The 22,805-nt window shown below is 40.2% G+C and overlaps 1 protein-coding gene across 3 annotated transcripts in view; it reads left to right on the forward strand.

Annotated features, from left to right (window-relative positions):
- The window catches only part of GUCY2F (guanylate cyclase 2F, retinal), a 115,659-nt gene extending 94,978 nt beyond the window's left edge, over positions 1-20,681 (forward strand). Inside the window, exons 17-20 of one of the 3 annotated variants that reach the window (XM_019426828.2) lie at positions 1,916-2,010; positions 7,812-7,900; positions 7,989-8,077; positions 20,144-20,681. In XM_019426828.2, the coding sequence (XP_019282373.1) occupies positions 1,916-2,010; positions 7,812-7,900; positions 7,989-8,076 (272 nt within the window). In that variant the 3' untranslated portion in view covers position 8,077; positions 20,144-20,681. Of the gene's footprint in view, positions 1-1,915; positions 2,011-7,811; positions 7,901-7,988; positions 8,078-10,984; positions 16,381-20,143 lie in introns of those variants that run through there. The other 2 variants (XM_053891270.1, XM_019426829.2) reach the window with 2 other exon arrangements.
- The last annotated feature ends 2,124 nt before the right edge of the window (positions 20,682-22,805 follow it).

Here is a 22,805-nt window from a genome sequence, read left to right on the forward strand (position 1 = left end):
TATCACAGTGGGTGGTGCCCTGTCTGACCCCACTCCTCATCACTCATGTTCAGAAACAGGCTTGCACAATGGGTCCAGTCTTAGTCAATCTAGCCTGTGCGGCCATGATTAAGGAGGCAGCACGGAACTTAGAAGCTGTTGTCAGAATAAATTTTCTGGCATCTGGGAAAGTCTTCGAACTCCACAGACATGGCAGAAGCCATGGAAGTAGTCATCCAGGAAACACTGCATGCATATGACTTTGTTCCTGAAGTGCAACCCAAGATGAAGTGAAATTGATCATGGAACCGCAATGCAGATTTGGCATGGTATTCTGGACTGATGTAAGCTTGTAGAAGACTGAAGTCATATTCTGGTCTGCACCAGGGAAACTCCACTCATTACACATTGGAAATACAGAGCTGAGAGAAGAAATTGAATTTTCAGATTTAAGCAGCCCCTTGTCCAGTGATCAGCTAGAAAGAAGAAAATGGAGTGAATCATGCACAGCAGGTGTTTATTAAGCACTGACTATGCAAGGAAGACATTGTGAGGGATACAAAGAAACATACACATGTAGTCACAGCATTAAAGGAGTTGTGAAATATGGCAGTAAGCTCCACACCTGATTGAAGATTTATAAAGAGGTAGCCTCATGTTGGATATGAGATCAGGACATGTCATAGGTCTATTGAAAAATTAATTTCGTCAATGTCTCCTTTATGCCCAGTTGAATTAACTGGTTCTGGAATGGAAGTAACTAGTGACCCAGTCGTGGTGTGATTCTCCTTGCCACACAACTGGATGCTTGTTGGAATGAGCTATCTCTCTCTTTTGACCTGGGTATTCCCCACTAGTAGGATTATGACTGACGACCAGATGCTAGTTGAATGGCACACATAGTGCTGGCTAGGGACACCCAGATGAACATGTGGCTTTTAGGGACCCTTTTTGAGCAGAGGTTTTGGGTGACCATGAGTTAGTGAGGAAGACACAAACAGTACTGAACTGTCAAAAGAAGGAAAGTTATTTTGAATACACAAAGCAGAAATTTCTTGCAGTTCTTTCTAGCCATGCCTTCCGGCTTTGATTGCTCTCAGCTTCTGAATGAATTATTTTCTCAAGTGTGTGTGTGAATGTCTTGAACTTTTATTTAAGACCCAACTTGAACAAGGTTTTACTTCATAGGATAATAGTTTTCAGGAAAGTCAAGGATTCTACCTCAGTTTATAAATGATTGTTCGTCACCAAATAATTATACTTGGTTTCTACATAAAATTTTTAGTTGTAATTCTCCATGTAGAACACTCTTATCCCAGGTTGGACTCATTAATTGGAAAATAATACATTCGTGTGTATACACAGCTAGATGTATCCATCCAAAGGAAAGCTATAAATGCACAATTGCCACAGAATGTTGACAGAGGTCTTGGGACATTTTTAAGTGATGTTTTATTTTAAGTGCAGCAATACTGAAAGATAGTTGTATAGGTGTGCATGAAGAAAGACACCTTTTTGTCTCTTAAGTAGGATATGTAGACCTTGGGAGCTCTGCTTTAGCAGCAGCCTGTGATAGAAGCTGCGGAAGCCGAACTTCCCTCTGAGGAGGTCACGTTTCATCTGGGAGCACAGTAGTGGCAGCTGGTTTCTCAATCATAACCCTCGAGTTAAATTAACACCTTTCTATTGCATGACCTTTCATCTCAGATAGTGTCCAGGAGGCTGATAGGTGCTACAGCTAACACCTTATTTGGGTCTGGTGAGGAAGGCCATCATTCCTTGTTCCTCCTCCCGTGAAACCCTAACTAAAGCTCTCTCTCAGGCACTTTTCTTAGGGTCTCATTCATTTAGAAGCAGGGGTATTTATTACATTAATATTTTTCTCATTGATTTTACCTGAAAGGATCCAGAGTCATTTCTGTCTTTCTTTTTACAGCTTATCGCATTCATGTCAGTCACAGCACCGTGACAATTCTTCAAGCTCTAAGTGAGGGCTATGAAGTGGAGCTTCGAGGAAGGACAGAGCTCAGGGTATAATGTCCTTTTGTTTTTTTTTTAAATCAAACCACTTGGACACACCTGCTTCTGGAGAGGTCATGGTCTGCTGAAAGAGTTTACCTGGATGTCTGAGACTTAGAGCTATAATTTGGGTAGAATATCCAGCCCTATTTGCAGTTCCCAAGAGATTGTCCCTTTTTTCCTCGGTTTTCTTCTCTTTAAGTATGGCTACAATAATGGGGATTAAGACTCCTGAATTTTTCAGACTATGAGCTGTATCTTTCTCTCTTAAAGAATTGCCCTGAATTTGGTTTTTCAATGATCTGCACTATTATTTACATTTTCTAACTTCCATTTTGTTTATTCTTTGGCAGTTCTAGACATTGTTCAATAAGCTAAAGTTATTAGTGAGTTCGGGCTTTCTATTTGCCTTCTCAGTGGCCACCCTTTCTAATTTTTCATTCACACCATTAACCTTCCATTTACAGAGAGGCTTTATGTCTTTCCCCAAGGACCAGGAGGAATAAAGTCAGTTCCTATGAAAGACAAACATTTTGTAGCACATTTTCTCTCAGTTAGCACTATCAATTGATCTGGGATTCAGGATTAGAATAATTTCCCCCCTCCTTCCTCCCTTTCTTCCATCCACCTTCCCTCCCATTTTCCTTCCCTCCCTCCCTCCCATTTTCCTTCCCTCCCTCCCTCCATTTTCCTTCCTTCCTTCCTCTTTCTTTCTTTCTTTCCTTCTTTCTTTTCCATCCCATCTCCACTGGATTGTTTTCATCTTCCTCTGGATAACCCCAGAGCCCCTGGCTGCCCCATTTATCAGAGACTCTATATATCTGATCATCTAACTTCTTCATTTTGAGCCAAAGAACCAAGGCCCAGAGAGGTGAAGTAATTTGATCAGGGTCACACAGTCATTTGATGGCAGAATCAGGCCAAAACCCAGGAAGCCTGAATTCCCACTCAGTACCCTTTCTATGATACCATTGCACAGGAAAATTATTTTCTCAATGATTATATTTGGGCAAAGCCACACCCGGGTATTGAGTGATGCACAATTTGTTTCTGTCATTGGCATGCCTTCCTCAAATGGCAGTGATTTACATGTGAAAGGATTTCAGAAGTTAAAGGTTGGAAGACTTGATTCTAGTTGATCAATTCCTTTTCTGGCTAGTTCTAGTTTGTCTCCTCCAATAGATCCTAATATCTTCTAGCAGGTGGGATGGGTCATTTATGAGGGGACAGAGGTTCCTTTCCCACTTCTGCAGAGAACTCAGTGAGAGGATAGGAGTGGCAATATTACTTGAACAGTGAATCAAATCACCCAAGGCTTTTGTGATCCCTCTATATATTGTCATTTCTCAGTAGAGGAGGACAAAGGCAGCTTTATTTCCTGTGGCACTTTCCTCTCTGTATTGCTGGGCACAGATTCCCTCATTTAAAAGCTGAAGAGCTGAAGAGGTAACACTTGTGAAATGGAAAAGAAAAAATATGCCCCCACCTTTATGGTTTTTATTGTACCCCAAATTCCAATCAGAAGTAATTGCACCACTGGGTGTTTTGAGTACAAAAGCAAGACTACATCAAAAAGGCCCTTTCTAGCTTCACATTTTCCCTTAGCCCAGGGAATTTGGGAATGTACCACAGCAAGTTGGAAGAAGAGGCAGGGAGAGACTTCCCCTAAGGCCGTGTCAGGTCTTGCTTATTAAGGTGGTAGAGGCTTCCTGATTGACAGGGAGATACTAAGAGAGAAGAGAGAGGGCCCCAGGGGAAAGGAAGGAACAATGAGAAGAAAGAAGAGAATAGGAAGTAAGACCCAAAGAAGGAAGGGAGAAAATGGGAGCTCCTTTCTGCTTCTGTACCCCAGTCCCCCACCAGAGGCAGGTATTGGACATTACATAGTAGGGACTGGGGGACAGGAGATTCCTTGTCCCTTGGGGGCATGCAATATATCCCCAATAAGACCATATCACCAGCACACTTCACAAATTCTGAGCCAATATTTCCATCCCTCATTCAGTCTGTGTTGCTGGAAAGCAAGGATTGCTTTAGTACATGGGTCAGAAGGACCACATTTGATAGACCACCGGGTGTGATGGCAAAGATGATGGCTGAAAGCATCCTCTCCTTCCAGCTGGTTGAAGTTTGAAATTCTTACATCAGAGCCTTTTCTCTTGGGCTCAAGGATTGGATCAACAACACTCTTTTCCCATTCCATCTCCTTCATTGGAGTGATGACACTTTAAGTTGTTTCCCTTAGTAGAATCAAAGGTGTAGATTGGATTGGGTGAGAGAAGAAAACATAGTATAGTTGAGCAATTTGGTGGGTGGGGGTTACAAAGAAAGCCGTCAGAATGAGGAAACTGAGATAGATTGGGGGAGGACTCATTTATTTTTTTTTTAATTTTTTTTTTCAACATTTTTTATTTATTTTTGGGACAGAGAGAGACAGAGCATGAACGGAGGAGGGGCAGAGAGAGAGGGAGACACAGAATCGGAAACAGGCTCCAGGGTCCGAGCCATCAGCCCAGAGCCTGACGCGGGGCTCGAACTCACGGACCGTGAGATCGTGACCTGGCTGAAGTCGGACGCTTAACGGACTGCGCCACCCAGGCGCCCCAGGGGGAGGACTCATTTAGAGGTGACAAGCTCAGCCTCTCTGGGGAGTTGTCCCACTGCCCACTCCAACTCCCTCTTGTCCTGTACTGGCAATAAATCATGAGTGCTTAACTAGCCAATTCTGCAATATTTCTCTCCTAATGGCCTGGTGATATGTCATCTTATTACCTCTTTTCTTACATGAGTCCTGTTTCAGTTACCATTTTTCTGACAAGTTGGAAGCTTCTTGCTGAGACTTTGTATATATCTAGACTTATCAGATGTGTTTACTATGGCTTCTTAAGTAGATTTACATTCTAAAAAGACTTTCCCAAATGGTTGTTCTCAGCAAGTTTGTCCTTGCTGGAGGTGGACACCTATGACCTTGTCTCTGAATTCTGGGGCTAAATAGTATTTGATTCACAGACCCCTAAGCGGTAGTCTTGTTTTATTTGTGATTTCTTTTTTTTCCCCCAACCTCTTTCACCCTTACCCTCAACCCCTTACACACACATACACAAGTATACACATGTGTAAGCACATGCACACATATACGTACACACACACACACACACACACACACACACACCAGCCATCGAGCTAAGAAGTAATGTGATTGTATTGACATAGTCACAAAGGTCAGAAGGTCTGGGCTGTAATTCTTGTCCCATCAATGACTCAATGTGTGACATTGGACTTTATCTTCTCTGTGCTTTCATTTCTTCACATAGAGGCCTTTTTTTTTGCGTGTGATTATGAGGAAGCTCATTAATCACAAGGTTTAAAATTCCTAATAGTTGCTTTTTGGCCTCTAGACCTGTCCCTTGACTCCAGTGTGTTGGAAAAGCTCTATGGTATAGAAGGAAGAGCATTTAGAATTTGGAGTCTAAGACGTTAACTAGACTTACTGTGATGATCATTTTATAATATTGAATCATATTGTGCACCTGAAACTAATATAATGTTATGTGTCATTTATACCTCAATAAAAAATAGCTAAGTAACAGTAAAAAGAAAATAAATAAAACTTGGAGTCTAGTAAAATTGGTTTCAAGTTCTACCTATGTTTACTTATTGACAAGTCATTCAATTTCCACAAAACTTAGTGTCCTTATTTGCAGAATGAGGTTAATAATAAACCCACCTTCCAGAGTTTTTGTGAGAATTAAAAAAACACAGGAGATGCCACAGTGTCTTAAAGGTGTCAGGCCAAAAATAAGATGCTATTATTTAGGAGAGAGGGTCTCTGTGACTGCCTAGGGATTGATACCAAGTCAAAGGGTTTTCTTTAGGTTTTGGTTGTTGCATCCTTGTCCCCCGTCCCCCACCTTTCTCTCTCTTCAGCAGAATTTTGGAAGTAGGGTGGGTAAACAGAGCTAGGATTCTAAGAATTTTCCTGGATGGGCTCCAAAACCTCAGAGAGCCCCTGGGGCTCCACTGCATACTCTTTCATTTGGAAGCTTGCCTGAGTCCATTCTCTTTTGCAAGCATTAGTTTCGGCATCCCAGTGTGTCGCAGGACTCACCCAAATATCTGGAAAATTCTGGCATCTACAAAGCTCCCTTGGGGATTGGCATGCTGTCCTGATAGCCTCTAGATCTCAAGAAAAACAGCCAAATATGCCTGGGGGTTGGTATCTTCAAGTTTGAGCTTTAAGAGCATGCTTTAGCTCAAAGAGGTCAAATGACACCTTGAGTATTCCAAGTGCTCAAGGGTTGAGTTTTTTAGTTAATTGAACAGTCTATTTACTGAGCAACTATTCTGTATGAGACACTGTACTAGGTACTGTGAGGAAGACAGCTTAGGAGGCAGAAGAGTTGGGCTTGTATTTAGAGCCCACAGCATGACCCGACAGTGTTTTTAACTACACTGTGAGCTCCTGAAGGACAGACCCATCTCTGTATTTCCAGACCTGGTACAGTAAGGGTGGAATAAATGTAAGAATGAGTGATATGAGTATATTTTAAAGTTGTTCACTTCTTCTGAAAACAGAGTGGCTCCAAACAGTCCAATTGTTTGAGGTTTAGGGTGAGTTGGTTGCCAACAAGTGAAGATTGGACTGTTGTGGTATTCTCTTCCTACTTTCCTATACTGACCTTGTTCAGAGCCTTGAACCAAATATCTGCAAAATGCTTTGAGATTCTCCCATTAAATATGCTTATTATTAGTATGGTTGTTGTCATTATTGTTAAGGAATGAATATATGTGATGTAAAATAGAGAACAATGGATTTGATATTTAAAGGGGGGGGAAACTTAATTGGAATTTCTAAGTTAAACAATTTAGAACTGTGCCAAATGAGATCAGCCAAGAGTGAGACCATATTTCAGATTAATGAGTTGGAAACACATCCCATTACTTTTCTCAGTCTTAGTAAACACATTTTTTTTCTTATGGATTGGAGGCAATGAGAAAACAGACAAAAGAGAATTGAAAGGAAGAGAGTGAAACACAGAGAGGAGGGTTTATTGGAAAGAGGAGAGGGCAAAGCAGAGGCAGAAAATTTGGCTCCTCTGAGGTCGTCACATAGGCTCTCGGGTGATCAGCTGGAGTTTACACTCCCTTTCTCTTCTCAGACCCATGGTTCTTGACAACCAAGGAATTGGGCTGTAGATGGAAGCCTCCCTGGGGTCTCTCTCTACCTGTAAGAATGCCTTGGCAAGAAGAAAAGAACACTACAGAAATGTAGACTTCTCAAAGCAGCCAGGATGCCCTGGCCCTTAAAGTTGCACATCCTGCTTTCCATTTCTATTCCATTTTTGGGGTTTTGTGAGAGCCTTTGGATGGCGAGTACTTTGGGGAGGTAGACTCTGAATATACGTACTCTAGATATGAAAGACAACAGGATGCTTAATGCCAAAACATAATGGCAGAAGTGAGAAACAAAATCGTGAATTCAGCATTCAGAAGTTTGGTTACTATGAAGCCAAAGAGCCACACATCCCAAAGATGGAGCTATGTGGCAGTAGGTAGACAAAACATCTGGATGACAGCTTGTAGTGGTGTTCACTTTTCACCTGCATGCTCTGTCAGCTTATGGAGCATGCCTGAGCCTCAGGTATAAATAGCAAGGAAGCTGTGTAGGAAGGAAGATTCCAGGGAGTGGTGACAGGGGAAAGCAGAGGCAATTTCTGAGCCAAACTAAGTGCTTCTACCCCAATGACCATAAGGACATCTTTAGGAAAATCAGTTATAGTGTGTTTAAGATTTTGTGTATTTTCTATAATAAGGGCAAAGGCACAGAAGAGACCTTCTGGCTGGTTGGAAAAAAAGGCTTCACAAAACCTCTTCCTGTGCCCCCACCAGTGGGCAAAGATGGGTAAGTAGAGTTTTGGCTTAATTAGAGTCTTCCCAAGCTGTCTCTGCTTCACTCTCTTCACTATTTTTGTGTCTCTCCTGCCCCACAGGCAAGTAGGCCATGGCCTGCAACCAGTGGAGATTGCAGCCTTCCAAAGAAGAAAAGCAGAAAGGCAGCTGGTGAGAAACAAGCCATAAGGTAATGGCCAGCAGGAAAACAGAGCACGGGAGCTTGCCAGATTTTCAACGCTGGGGCTCCCTTTGGCATGGGTGCCAGTCTCAGCCTACACTCGGTTGGCAGAGTGTGATGGAGTTGGTGAATTTCCAAGCTCCACTGAGTTGAGCAAAAACCTAGTCAGGAGGCCTGTTGCAGAGCAAGCTGCATCTGAGGGAGGTCAGCTGCCTTGTTCCTGAGAGAGACCTTTGCCTCCCGTACTGATAACACATTTGAATGTTAAACAAGGCTGGCCTCGTTATCCAATTAATCAGGCAGGTGCACCTGTCTGTTTCATTGTTGAGTACCTGGACCACATGATGGGCCACTTCAGGTCTTTGTGGATTCACATCTAAGCAACACAACAATATTTTGATGATCTTATTTCCCCAGGATCCATTGGCGAGACCATCTTTGAGGGGAGGTTATGTCATTTCCTCTGGTGGCATGCTTGAGCGCTTCTGAGGTTGGAATTGCCAATCAAAATAAGACTGGTTACTCCTTGACTGCCTGGCTTGAATTCAGAACCATTTCCCCCATCCCTCCTCCCCTACTAGAACGGTATGATTCCAAAGTAGCAACAACAGACTAATTGTCAAGAATTCTCCCCATATATTTATCTTTGAGGAATCTGTTGCCTTCTGGGGCTCCTGTCAGCATCTCTTCTCTATCATTCTTTCTTATTTTCTCTTTTATGAAGACTTTGACCCTAATACTCATTTCTCCCTCCACATGTTTTTGGAAATCACAAGCTTCTAAAGTAAACATTAGGGCATCTCCACACATTCCTGCTCCCTTGTTTCTTAGCATGTTTCAGAATAATTACAATTGTAGCAGCAACTACCAAATGCATCCACATACCTCCTATTTTCCCATTAGCCTCTATTGACTTTGTCAGCTCTATTGACTTTGTCAGATGTCTATAACTCTTTCTCTCCCAAGGAAACCCAGTGCATCTTCATTTCTGCAACTACCACAGGTACCCTCTATAAGTCATAATGCTCCAGAAAGTCTTCTGTCTTGAGTATGTGGCTCCCCTGAAGCCCCCTGTATCACCCCTTGCAATCCTGCAATCCTGGAGCTTGGCTCTGTTTTTTCCTATTGGTAAATACAAGTAGATAGGCAGCTGGGACACACATTCACCTAATTTCCAGGAACATTCTTTTCTGTAGGGAAGGAAACACACAAATGCACATAGACACACAGTCTCTTTGTCTCTCTATCTTTCTCTCACAGCAGGCAAGTTTTTGGAAGCTCTTGAAGGGTTTCCCCTTTGGTAGGGTGGCATAGGCATTACAAGTACTGTGCAAGAACCTATCCATTCCTAAGAATGTGTTGGAGTTTGCAGAAGACACTGCAGCTGACTCACCATCATTGGCTGTGTGCTTTCTAATGCTTCCCCAGCACTGCAGATGGATGTGACTTAGGCCATTTATACACACTCATCTGGACCCCCTTGACAGAGGGCAAGCTTCTGTGGACTGTGAGTATATGGAACAGATTGAAGCCAATTGGCCCCAAGGTGGATTTGACCTCTGGTCTTAGCCTCATTAGCACTTATACTTTAATCAACATGTTAATTGACCACAGTGACCTTGGCAGGCTTTGCAAATCACAAAAATCCTCAAGAAGAGTACCCTTGACAAATATCAGAAGGCTTGCCCTAATTCCAAGAGCTCTCAGACATCTCACATCTCTCATTAAATGTCCTATGTTGATGTCATCCAGTAACATCACCTATTCCACAATATTGCTAATGTTCTATGAATTTTTAGGCTGACTCTTAATGAGACAGATCCAACTTGCAAAAGACCCACAACACCAATGACTATCTCTCACATGCTGTTGCTGTCATGGGAGCTGTTAGGGGAAAATATGAAACCTTTAGAGAGCCCTCTGGGGTCATACAGGAAGGAAAAAGAGATGCTGTGACAGGGACACAGCTTTGGTGAACTGACTGCAGTGGCTGCCTCTCAGGCAGGGCCCTGATGTCTACCCAGTATTTCCTTCCTCATGTCCCCAAATATCCACCACTTTCCAAACCTTCCTAAAGGTTATCACTTCATCTGGTTACTTTCCCTAAAATTTCACCAACTGGGCTTCATTTGGGGTTAATGTGCCTTTCAATCATAGATGTACCTTTTGGAAGGCAAGGGAGGACTAATCACTCAGAGTGGAAGTGAACTGAGCTGGATGTTCAGGAGAACTTGGAACTTTCATTTTGGTTGGGACCAGGAGAAATGAGGAAGTTTGGCAGTTATGAAGAAAAGAAGGAAGGTCATAGTGGAGGCTTTGGGACAACATAAGAGTGATGGATCCCTGGGAGATGGGAGAAGAGTGAAGACAAGTATGAGAGTGGAAAAGTCAGTTTAGATTACCCCACTTTTAAACCTTTGCTATGGGTTTTCTTTGGACCCAAATAACGGGAAGAAAGCATGCTTTTCCTTCTGCTCTCAGGACCTAGGACCTCTGCCAGAGCTCTAATATAACTGCTCCATGTGGGTTAAATCAGCCTTTGTGGACTGACCTAGAAACTTGACCACCACATATATAACACAATTTCTATGGAGCAAGGCATTCCAAGTTCCAAATCATTGACTTATAAATGTTCAGGACACATCTCATTAGTAAGTTGAAGATTACTTATATATTAACATGCCCCCTTTTTTGTTAAATTTGTAAAAAAAAAAACCCTTATAAATAGCAACATCTAGTTAGGCAACCCTGACAAATATAACAATGTTTATTTTTCAGTGATCCAGGAAAGTTTAGCAATTTGTAAGCTCTTCTTGTAGAGTGGCATTGTGTGACTTAGAATCATTCATATTGAAATTCTGTGAAAGGCCTAGGATGGAGAAGGTATACTTACTGTTTTCTCTTTCTCCCACCCAGAAGTGAAGGGCTGCAAGATTGGAATCTTCTCTTGGTGAGGCAATGGAAAAGCTCACTCCAGTTCAACAAATTGTTCTGCCTGGGCAAGAAATTAGTGAATGACTATATCTCTGAGGATGACCAGTCTACAGGGTTATTTAAGCCTAATTCCAGTGTGAGGGAGGCTCCTGGGAAGTAAATTTAATAAGTTTTGTTCATTACACAGCTATCACCAAAAAGGCCACTTGAATGTACACTGCAATGGATGTGAACCTTAAGGAAGGGGAGAGAACCACCTCCAAGTTTAGTCATTCCAAAATAGCAGGCCCAACTTGGACTAAGATAAGAAGGTCTCTATTTTCACAGAAAAAAAGTAGGAGGTACTTTGTTTTCTTTTTCATTTCATTTGAATCTCTAGAAGGTATTTAATGAGCACAATTTATAACTCAGATACTATGAGATTAGTGCCAGGAAAAAAACTCTTCCAGCAAACATACATCTGAATCCACAGTCTACTGTGACCTCAGTTGACTGGAATGCTTAGGGAATAGGGGGGAGGAGAAGAGTCTGGTTAATTGTGTTGTTTGAATAATTCAGGGCTAAGAAGAAGTTCTTTTGTTTTCTTATTGCTTATTATTCAAACTCTTTCCGCAATTGTCATGGTCTCTTTTCCTGTCTAAGTAAGAGGAGTTTAAGGAACATAATTGAATTGTCCTTGCTAGATAGGTGAGCATCTTACTGGGCCTCAGGGTTATATTCTGAACGTGAATGGAAGAGATGTAGGAGATATCATCAGGATGAAAGATAGAGAAGTAGTGGATTGAATTGAGCAATTCCCTTTGTTTTGTTCTTTTTCTCCCTTCTCCTGTCCACCCTGCCTTTCAAGCCCCTACCCTGGCCCCTAAAATAAATCCCTTTGAACATTTGTTTTTACTTTGTGCTTTTAGTTTTCCAAATTCTACTTTCAAGGGGTTATTGGCAATGGCTTGCCACAATCACATGGACCAAAGCAATAAGACTTAAGTCACAGGCATGTTTAAAATAGTTAAGCAAACTTTTCCTCCCTTTTATTGTAAAAAATAATCTATTAAAACAGCTGAACTCAAACATATCAGCCAGTAAAACAGTTAATTCTTTTAGAACAAGCCTTTTTTAAAGAAATGCCTGAGGTATAATTTGATACCTTTCTCACTCATATTTAATTTTTTCCATTATCAACTCACCCTGAATCTAGGCTTAAAGTCAAAAGTTCTTCCCAGCAGTTTCCCCTCCACTTTCAGTCAAAGCACCCTTGGACTGTTCACAGGAGCTTAACCTCTCTCACCCTAAGGTAGTCTATTTACTATGCTAAAGCTGTTCAAAAGGATGCAGAAAAGGCTGAAGGTGACTTTCAGCTTCCTTGATCAGAGTTTCTAATTCCTTTTTCTAGACATGGCAGAGGGAGACATGAAATATCATCCTCTACCTGTGGCAAAGGTCTCAGTCAAAAGCTGAGCGTTTAAGGATTTTAGAGAGACAAGGCCTAAGGGAAGTTTCCAAGAAAGATACCAACTAAAAACAGGACTTCATTTCTCTTAGAGGAGGTGGCACTGCCCTCTAGTATGAATAGAAGGATCATTGAAGATGAGGGAGGGGAATGGGGCTGCACCTATAGGCTCCAAGGATCAGGATTCTCCCAAACACAGTCCAATCCTTTAGCCCAGGAACTATAGTCCCAGGCCTAGGCCTGCAAAATATTGAGCAACAAGACCCACTGAGGGTGATCCATTAGCTCTCTGATCCTGTCCCCTATTTCCCTCTTTGGTATTTCTCAAGTCTGGTGTGTCAACCAAACCTACCTTTTATAGCCTACTAATCCTGTCTCATGCACAATCACGTCTTCCTTTGTTTGATTCTGTCATGAACCCTTATCTAAACCCACTCCATCCTTTCCCAGATTCTGTTTCATTAGAGCCTTCTGCATTGACCAAAACTAAGCTTCCTTTAATCTGCCTTAGCATTTTAATTATCTGTGGAGAAGATAAACACTCTTTACTCCCATGATCCATTTGACTTGCATAGTGGAGTCAAGCCTACTTCTTATATACTACTGATTATTTCTCTCTTCACCTGTTGCTACTAGCACAATGGCTTGAGTTGGTGGTTAAGAGGGACCTAAATGATTTTTTCCCTCACAGCTCTTTTCTAGCTTATATTCCTTGTACAAAACAAAATATTTAGAAAACAATTTAAACAATGTATTTTTTCAAACAGATTTGAATTTGTTTCATTACCTCTCTTATATCTCCTTGTTTTCTTGTGATTTTCCGCTTTTCAAAATAGATTATTGGAAAAAGAAAGACAAATTCTAATGAATTGCAAATTGGGTTGTGCTTATTTGAGGTTTTTCTGTACTTTACCATGTAACTTAACAATTTGATCATCCCATGAGGCATTGTTTAAGTCCCCTTAGATTTTTTTCTTACTGATCTCAATGGCAATACAGGTTCATTGCAGAAAATTTAGAAAAGACAGAAAGGTTTATAGGAAATTTAAATTGCTCAAATTCTCTTTAGATCTTTTATTCTAATTTTTCCTTGTTTGGGCTCAACTTCATACATTACTGCATGTTATAACATCCACTCAGCCAAATGATACCTTAAGTCAGCTGATTCTCAAATTAGTCCATTATACTTTTATTGCTGGCCTTGTTAATCCATACTTTTGGTGTAGAGGCTTAATCAGTTTCAAATTTGGGCAGCTTTCAGTGATCCACTTGTTCCTTATTTCACTTGGCATAGGTAAGTAGGAGGAGATAGCAGATGGTTATACCTCATCAGAGAGCCATAACTTGGTTTACTACATAAAGCTACTCTACCAAAAAGTGTTGTTCCAAGGACTCCCATTCTGTCTACCTTGTCTTAGTCTTAGTATAAACAACTTTATTACCAAGCTACTCATCTCACCACATTCCTGTCTCTAATCCAAGTGGAATCAACTTGCAAGGAGTGGGATGTGGCAAACAGCCAAATGGTAATACTTCATGCACTGGGAGGTCACATCTATGTGACATCAAACAATTGGATGTAACTTAAAAACCTAGTTGAATCAAGTAAGCATTAATTAGACGAAAGGCCACAATGGATTGACCATTTTATTTTCCAGTTAAAGCTGGTTGACCTAATCAAGCACATTTCCCATCTGGTTGGTTGCTTCTGGCCCATTAAAATAGTGGAAACTCTGTAATAGAATTCTCTCTTACCCCTTCTCTGGTCTGTGCCATCTTTTCAGGTCAAGATAATTGATAAGTAGACCACAGACACAGACATAAGTTACCTTAAATAATACATCATATATCTGTTGTTTGTGTATTGCTTGGGTTTCTCTGGAGTGGTTTGTAAAAAACCCTGCTATGTCACCTCTTTTCCAGTTCAGATTTACTTCAAGCAAGCAGTAGTGGACCTTTTTCAAAGAGGCACTGAGAATAGAGGTGACCGTTAATTTATATTCTCACTGTGCCTCACTGCAAATTACAGTGGCTCCAGATGCCATTAAGAATTTTTCAAAGGTGATCGAATTCCAAGCAAATAAATATGCACATAGAATCATAGAGCTGGAAGGGCTTGGAGATCATCAACCCTGTTGAAAGGTGAAGAAGGGTATTGGGGTCCAGAGAAGAGAAGTCATCTTCTTATGATTACCATCTAGTTAGTAGAAGAAGAACTGTTCTTACCAAAGTCAAAAAGAGATCTGAGTTATCAAGGACAACCCTTGACACTTAGGAACACTTCTTAGAGATCCTGGGATAAGACCTCTAACCATGCATGTGGGCACAAGCTTGGCAGGCATATTTTGGTTTACAGTGTTTTGAGCTAGGTGACTCTGTGACATCACAGTCCAGAGAGAGAGAGAAAAGATTGCAGATTCCTTGGTCACTAGATCACCTCTACCAAACAGGATCTTATCCATAGCTATAAATATTCCCAAGTTGATTTAGCCCAAATGTATGGAAAACAAACCTCCAATTATTCCCAGACTTATGGATTCACTTATAGTTTATAACACATGGTCTTAGTTCCATTTATCAATTTAGTCTCAGAAATACCTGAGAAGAGGCCTAACTTCAGAGGATATCTTAAGAATATTCTCACTGTTGCCCATCATCCAAATAAGAGCTCCAGTATATAGTGAGAGAAGTCAGAGGAGAACTAAGCTCACAAACTTCAAAGCAAGATTAGAATTTAAAACTAATTCAGATTACTATTGTTGACACCACCTTTATCCTCCAGAGCCATGAAATATGAGTTGTGGGGACAGTTGTATACCCAGTGAGTATAGGATAGCTAAAGAGGGACTTTGCTCATGTGTTCACTGACTTCAGCTGTTTCAGGGGTGACTGAGCCCATCATGTGGAATAGTCCAAGGTAAACTTCCCATGACCAGGCCTTCCGGAAATGAGAAATCAAAGGAAAAGCAGTTGCTCCAAGCAATTGCTGGGAGCCGTTTAGGGGGCTAGCTGATGGAGTTAAGTTTTTTATAAATGGTGGTATATTAACTTCATTGGGACATTGTTAGTGTGGTTAAGCAAGACATACTTGTTCTTTTGGGTATTCTTTTGTCCAGGAGCAATCTAGAGTCAATTTCTTGAGATGATTGTGAGTCTGTAGAACCTGCCCCATTGGTCAGATTTAGGTTGGCTTAGGTACTGACCTCACAGGACAAACATTAATATGGAATATCCTCATTTATGCCTATAATTTGAACATACAATATTATTTGAATGGTTTATAGTGATAGTATTCCAAAAGAGTGTTATAAGATGGTTTTGTTACTTCTGGGAAGTAATTTTTTCCCCTGTTTGTATCTCTGTATTGTAGTGCACTTTTCTGTGATTAAAGTTCAGGACTTATAATTTTCCTGTTCTAAAAGTTTCAATGTTTCTACACTTTTATAAATTCCTTAGTTAGGTTCCAATCTAACTTTCTCTATCCTTCTTACAGTTTATGCTCTAGCCCAAGCCTATTATTTGTTCTTTCCCCTGACCTTTCCTAATGCCATGCCTTTTTTGTACTTTTCCCTCTACCTGAAATTGCTCCCCTGCTTCCCACCACCAGAGGCCCAAATTCAACCCATCCTTGAAAGTCTAGTCAAATACTGCTTCTTCCATAAAGATTTCCTTGTTCTCTCTAGTGATATGTCCATATTTCTGAATTTCTATAATAATTTTACCTATACTTCTTTAATGTTTATATAATATTAACTTGTTTTATAGCCGTTTGTGTACTTGTCTCTGTTATACTTTGGTCTAGAGAAAATAATACATGTTACAAGCCTCTTGAGAGCAGGAATCATGTTTGAGTCATCTTTGTACTCTGAACAATGCTTGACACATATAGAAGGCACTCAATAAATATTTGTTGAATAAATAAATGAATGTTTCTATGCCTCTCTGCATACTAAGACTAAGGGACTAAGAGGGGCCATGATCGTTTTCTTGATATCTGTGAAAAGATACCATGGGGAGCAGGGTTTCACTTTGTTTTATGTGGCCTCTGGAGATAGAATCTGGATCAAGTGATGGAAGCTGGATGCATAAGGTCAACATAAGGAACAACTCTCTAGTAATCAGAAATGTCCAAAAATGAATGTTTGGATCTCAAAGATAGTGAGTTCTCTGTTATTGGGGGTATTCAAACAGAGGCTGAATGGTCATGTTCTGGGGAAGAGTAGCTGATATTTCTACCATTGTATGGAGGATTGGGATAAATGATCTTTTGAGATTCCTTCCCACTCAAGTCTTTGGTTCTATGATTTCCTAACATGCCTCCTTAAGATAGACTTAAGCAGTTTTCAAATGTTAAGAGCACATAAAAACAGATCAGATTAATTCAAGTTATAAGCAAACAAAGAGTTATAATAAACAGAATTAGAGGGGTGCCTGGGTGACTCAGTCAGTTAAATATCTGACTCTTGATATCAGCTTAGGTCATGATTTCATGGTTGTGGGATTGAGCTCGGCGTTGGGCTACAGTGTGGAGCCTCCTTGGGATTCTCTCCTTCCTCTCTCTCTCTGCCCCTCACCCGCTCGTGCATGCACACTGTCTCTCTCTCAAAATAAATAAATAAACTTTAAAAAAGAAACAGAATTAGAAGCTTGAGATAGCCCCATGATAAATCACTGTATTTGACCATGAAATTTTACTCCTGAGTTTCTTGGCAGTAAAGGTAAAAAGGGAGGAAAACAACAAAATTGAGTCACATGGTTGTCTATTAAGTATAAAAGAAAACCGCCTATGAGTTCATCTGCCTAGACAGATTTTTTCCTGCCACTGAATTCTAGAAGGAATTTATCATGTAATTCCTTGTATAATAGGTAGTGTTTATTATAATGGGCAATGTGGTTTTACAAAAGATATAGGTATAATCTTCTAATGAAAATGTCTTTCCTTCCCCTTAAAAAAAAAAAAAAAAAAAAAAAGGAAAGAAAAGACCGTAAAATGTCACTTCTTAAGCCAGTAGGAGTCTTTTTCCCTCAGAAGGCTAAGATGTTATAGTTAAGATAAATTGCTTTCTGTTGATTTGGCTTAATATAGAGACCTGGCACAGAGAACCTAAAAGAATGGACAGTTAACATGATCCTTATTTGCTCTCCAGTATCTCCTGTATCAAGCTATCCTTTAGATTGCAGACAATTTATTGTTAAATTCCCTGAGGATGATATAAAAAAATAGAGATTAGGAGCCTAAGGATTTGTGGTCTCTTCCAGTTACTTGCTGGCAAAGGACAGTAGAGATATGCATCCTGGTCCTACCTACCTCATAGGGATGCCGTGAAGATGGAAGAAGAGAAAATTGATGTCAAAACACTGTGGAAAGTTACAATTTCTAACCAAATGTCAGGGATGAGGGATAATGCTATTGCTATCAGACTGCATCTCACGAGGGCCTAGGCCTCAGGGAGGGCCTTGATGGTTAGCTACTGGGAAAAGCCAATTTGTCAGATCTGCTATGAAGTGTCATTGCATATCTACAGGGACAAGGCATTCAACGTCAGAGAAAGATGATTTTATGAAATTAATGAAACTTTTATGGAGTAAAGACCCTTGTTGACCAGTGTCAGAGTAGTGTCTTGGTCAAAGACAGAGTCTAGCAAACAACAGTAATTTCAGAATAATTCATATTCTCACACTAATCAAAAACCACAAAGGGGATTCAGAGAAACTCATTGAAATCCCACTTTCTCTCCTGTGTTTTTTTTCCATCATATTCCACAGGTATCTAGGGTCTTCTCTTTAATTCATCACCCCCTCCAACTTTTTCTGGACCTTCAGGCAGAACAATTATCTTTTCTCAATATTCCCCTTCCTCCAAGCACTTTATTACGTACATTGACTTAGAAGTCAGCCTAAATCTTTTCCTCCTGGCTCTCTTGTATTCCTGCTCTCTCTCTTCTTGATTCTTCATCAAAAAAGACCAAAAATCGGGGCGCCTGGGTGGCGCAGTCGGTTAAGCGTCCGACTTCAGCCAGGTCACGATCTCGCGGTCCGTGAGTTCGAGCCCCGCGTCAGGCTCTGGGCTGATGGCTCGGAGCCTGGAGCCTGTTTCCGATTCTGTGTCTCCCTCTCTCTCTGCCCCTCCCCCGTTCATGCTCTGTCTCTCTCTGTCCCAAAAATAAATTAAAAAAAAAAAAAAAGTTGAAAAAAAAAAAAAAAAAGACCAAAAATCAATTTTCCAAGCACAGGAAGAAGCGTTTGGAGTGGTAAAAATCTCAGAAAACAAAAACCAACCTCTCCTTGATGCACTGAGACATGGAGAAAGCTGTTAACATATATAATTATTAATTAATTAATTAATTTTCCTTAATTTTTTAAGTTAATATTTTCATCCCATTACACCATGATATGGAAGTTTAGTCAATTCTCCATTATGGACAAATAGATTACCAGAATCACTCAATTTCACTCCCTTTTGTTATTAAGCCAATCTCTCTCCTTTCTACTCCAACTTATAGAATAGACTTTCCCACAAGAGTTGGAAAAAAAAAACATTTGGAAACAATAGTTATAGCAAAACCTGCTGGTAGATGTGGTCAGGAAAGACAGTAAGGCTGGCGGAAATGCTGAAGCCTTTCTTGGATTAGTTCTATACATCATTCTGAGAGATGCCATCTTCAGCATACATAGGAGCAAAGAGGGGCTGGCTAAAATTCCCAGTGCTTTCTACATCTGCCCTTTACAATGCAGCTTCAATATTTGGCTTGTGGTGTGAAGTCCCTAAGAATGAGGAATACCTCTTAAAACAAAATCCAACCCCAAATTCTAAAGCCAAATGTAAATATTTCAGTAACCAATCTTACCATTCTTTTCTATTGACACAAATTTTGGCTAAGAGATAGAAAATTGAAATGAAAACACTTTAAAGGCATGAAGAAAACATCTTTATCCTCTCATTTATGGCCCTAACACTAGCTGTAGAAGTAAAGAAATGTCAGCTTCTGGGGTGCTTGGGTGGCTCAGTTGGTTGAGTGTCTGACTCTTGGTTTCAGCTCAGGTCATGATCTCACAGTTTGTGAGTTCAAGCCCCACATCAGGCTCTGTGCTGGCAGCATGGAGCTTGCATTGAATTCTTTTTCTCCCTCTCTCTCTGCCCCTTCCCCACTCGCCCTATCTGTCTCTCTCAAAATAAATAAATAAAGTTAAAAAAAGAAATGCCAGCTTCTATATATTATAGAAAAGGTAAAGGCTAAATTTAGTGTGTCTAAATTTCTAGATCTCACCAAGATTACTCACAGATTAACAAGGTAAATCATTTCAGTGGTCTTTCTAACCTTACTATGTCATGTAAGTCATGGGATTTTGATACCAGATAGGATTTGCAGTCTGATTATACATATGAAGAGTAGTAGTTGGCATAAACATAGCAATGAGAATAACTCAATGATTCATAGCAGTGTTGACACAATGTCTCAAGAATGTAGCAAAGGCTTTCACATGCATTAATAAAAATGCAGGTTGAGCTTGATGGTTGATGACAATGATATACATTCTTTATCATCTACCTAAATATACCACCTACAGGACCCCAAATAGACAGTTTTTGCATCTTCTTATTCCTTTTTGTGTTCCCAATAAATAGATTTATAGAATTTTAAAGCTGGAAAGGGACCTCAAATATCATTTAGTTCAACTTTCTTATTTCACAGACTGGAAAACTAATCCCAGAGAAGAAATTTTCTTCTCCAAATTTGCACATCTGGTTAGTGGCAAAGCTGGGACTAGAACTTCCTTTCTGCTTCAGGTGCATAGTTACTATTAAATTCAAACATTGGCTATCTGCAGAGTATATGCTATTGAAAGGCACTAAGTGTCCATAATAACTTCTGTGCTTCAGTTCAATAAATTCTGAGCTTCTGCACTGCAAAGGAAACAGCAACAAAACTGAAAGGCAACCGATGGAATGGGAAAAGATATTTGCAAATGACATATAAGATAAAGGGCTAGTATCCAAAATCTATAAAGAACTCACCAAACTCCACACCAGAAAAGCAAATAATCCAGTGAAGAAATGGGCAGAAGACATGAATAGACACTTTTCCAAAGAAGACATCCAGATGGCCAACAGACACATGAAAAGATGCTCAGCATCACTCATCATCAGGGAAATACAAATCAAAACCACAATGAGATACCACCTCATGCTGGTCAGAGTGGCTAAAATGAACAAATCAGGAGACTATAGAGGCTGGGGAGGATGTGGAGAAACGTGAACCCTCTTGCACTGCTGGTGGGAATGCAAACTGGTACAGCCACTCTGAAAAACAGAGTGGAGATTCCTCAAAAAATTAAAAATAGAACTACCCTACAACCCAGCAATAGCACTGCTAGGGATTTACCCAAGGGATACAGGAGTGCTGATGCATAGGGGCACATGTACCCCAATGTTTATAGCAGCATTTTCAACAATAGCCAAATTATGGAAAGAGCCTAAATGTCCATCAACTGATGAATGGATAAAGAAGATGTGGTTTATATATACAATGGAATACTACTTGGCAACGAGAAAGAATGAAATCATGCCATTTGCAGCAACGTGGATGGAACTGGAGAGTATTATGCTAAGTGAAATAAGTCAGTCAGAGAAAGACAAACATCATATGTTTTCATTCACACGTGGATCTTGAGAAACTTAACAGAAGACCATGGGAGAGGGGAAGGGGGAAAAATGGTTACACAGAGGGAGGGAGGCAAGCCATAAGAGACTGTTAAGGACTGACAGTAAACTAAGGGTAGATGGGGGGTGGGGGAGAGGGGAAAGTGGGTGATGGGCATTGAGGAGGGCACTTGTTGGGATGAGTCCTGGGTGTTGTATGGAAACCAATTTGACAATAAATTATATTTAAAAAATAAATTAATTCTGATCCCTTTCATTATGAAGCCAATGAATCATTAGCAATTACTTAGGTCTTTGTGTGGCAATATGATTTCTAGTATGCTCCATGGTCTTGCATTTTCTGTCTTCCTCTTTGGCACTGACTGAAAAAGCTACACAAACTATTTTTTGGACGAGCTCAGTTGGTTAGTTATATCACATCAGTAGAAAGGAAAAGCCTCAACTTTTGATTAGTCTACACTCATAAGAATTTCCTGACTTATACTTTCTAAATGGACTTAGTCTTTAGACTTTACAAGGAAGTAAATCATGCTTATTTAAATAATATATTTATTCAGCATTTTTCCCCACCATGGGAGAAAGATTTGAAATTGCCAATCTATGGATCAGTTTAGGATCACATGTCAACTGGTTAGTTTCCAAATCTTCTCACCCAAATCTTCTGACTGTGAAAAGATACAACTAGAATAAGAATCTGCTAAGATCTGCCAGATCTAGGTAACAGTTTTTCAGACTAACTTCTTAATGCTTTTCGTGATGGTAAGTTAACTGATTTTAAAATTCTGTCTTGTACGTATGCCAGTGAATGCTAATTCACCTATTTATGACACTCACTAGAGTGATATTCTCTATCTTGGGAAAAAGAGAATTGAATTTATTCAAAGTCAGTTGTAGGCAGTGGTAACATTAAGTTCAGTGGAACTGCAATTCTGGCTTGTCCTCCCTGTCCCTCTCTCTGGTCAGTGACAGAGATAAACTTAGTTTCCAAAGGACAATTTAATATGTTGAATGTTAACTAGTGAAACAGACTATTACTGAGAAGTCTCATATACTATCCATATACTTGATTACCATGGAACAATTTGGAATAAGCTGTCTTCTAGAGTCTGTCTAAGGTCTTCCTCATTAAAGTAACTCATTGGTTAATCTCCATCTTGTGACATCAGCTGGGTATTCATACAGCCAGGCAATCCTGGGCATGTGCTTGGAAGTTCCTCCAGTAATTTTTTATTACAGTGTCAAAGAGGTAGTGCCAAATGGGTAATAGTTGGAGTGTCTTTTCTGCTTCTCTTCCAATCCATTTCTGAGCCAAAGAATCAAGGTAAGCTTGACAAATATGGCAAATAAATCTGGCAAATAACCTTTTAATCAGAACCACAGAAGCAGCCAAACCAGATAAATGGTCTCCAAAATGGATTTTTGTTTGTGGTAGGGATGCTGAAATGATCTGGGCTGTCTATTTATGAGAAATCGAGTCACTATGGAATTTTCAAGCTCATCATCCTTGGAGTAAACATCAACTGTGGCTATTAATTCCAGGCATCATTAGTTTACTGAAGAGCCAGTTAACAACATACCATTTTCAAATCCAGAAATTGCTAATCTATTCCTTTTAGCAGAAAATCTTATCATTGTCATTAGCACTATCACTATGTAGCTATTGTGTGCTAGAAACTGTATACACATGATCTTTT

The sequence above is a fragment of the Panthera pardus genome, unplaced genomic scaffold (genome assembly GCF_024362965.1).
Source record: "Panthera pardus isolate Hobbes unplaced genomic scaffold, ASM2436296v1 HiC_scaffold_27, whole genome shotgun sequence".
NCBI classification, from domain to species: domain Eukaryota; kingdom Metazoa; phylum Chordata; class Mammalia; order Carnivora; family Felidae; genus Panthera; species Panthera pardus.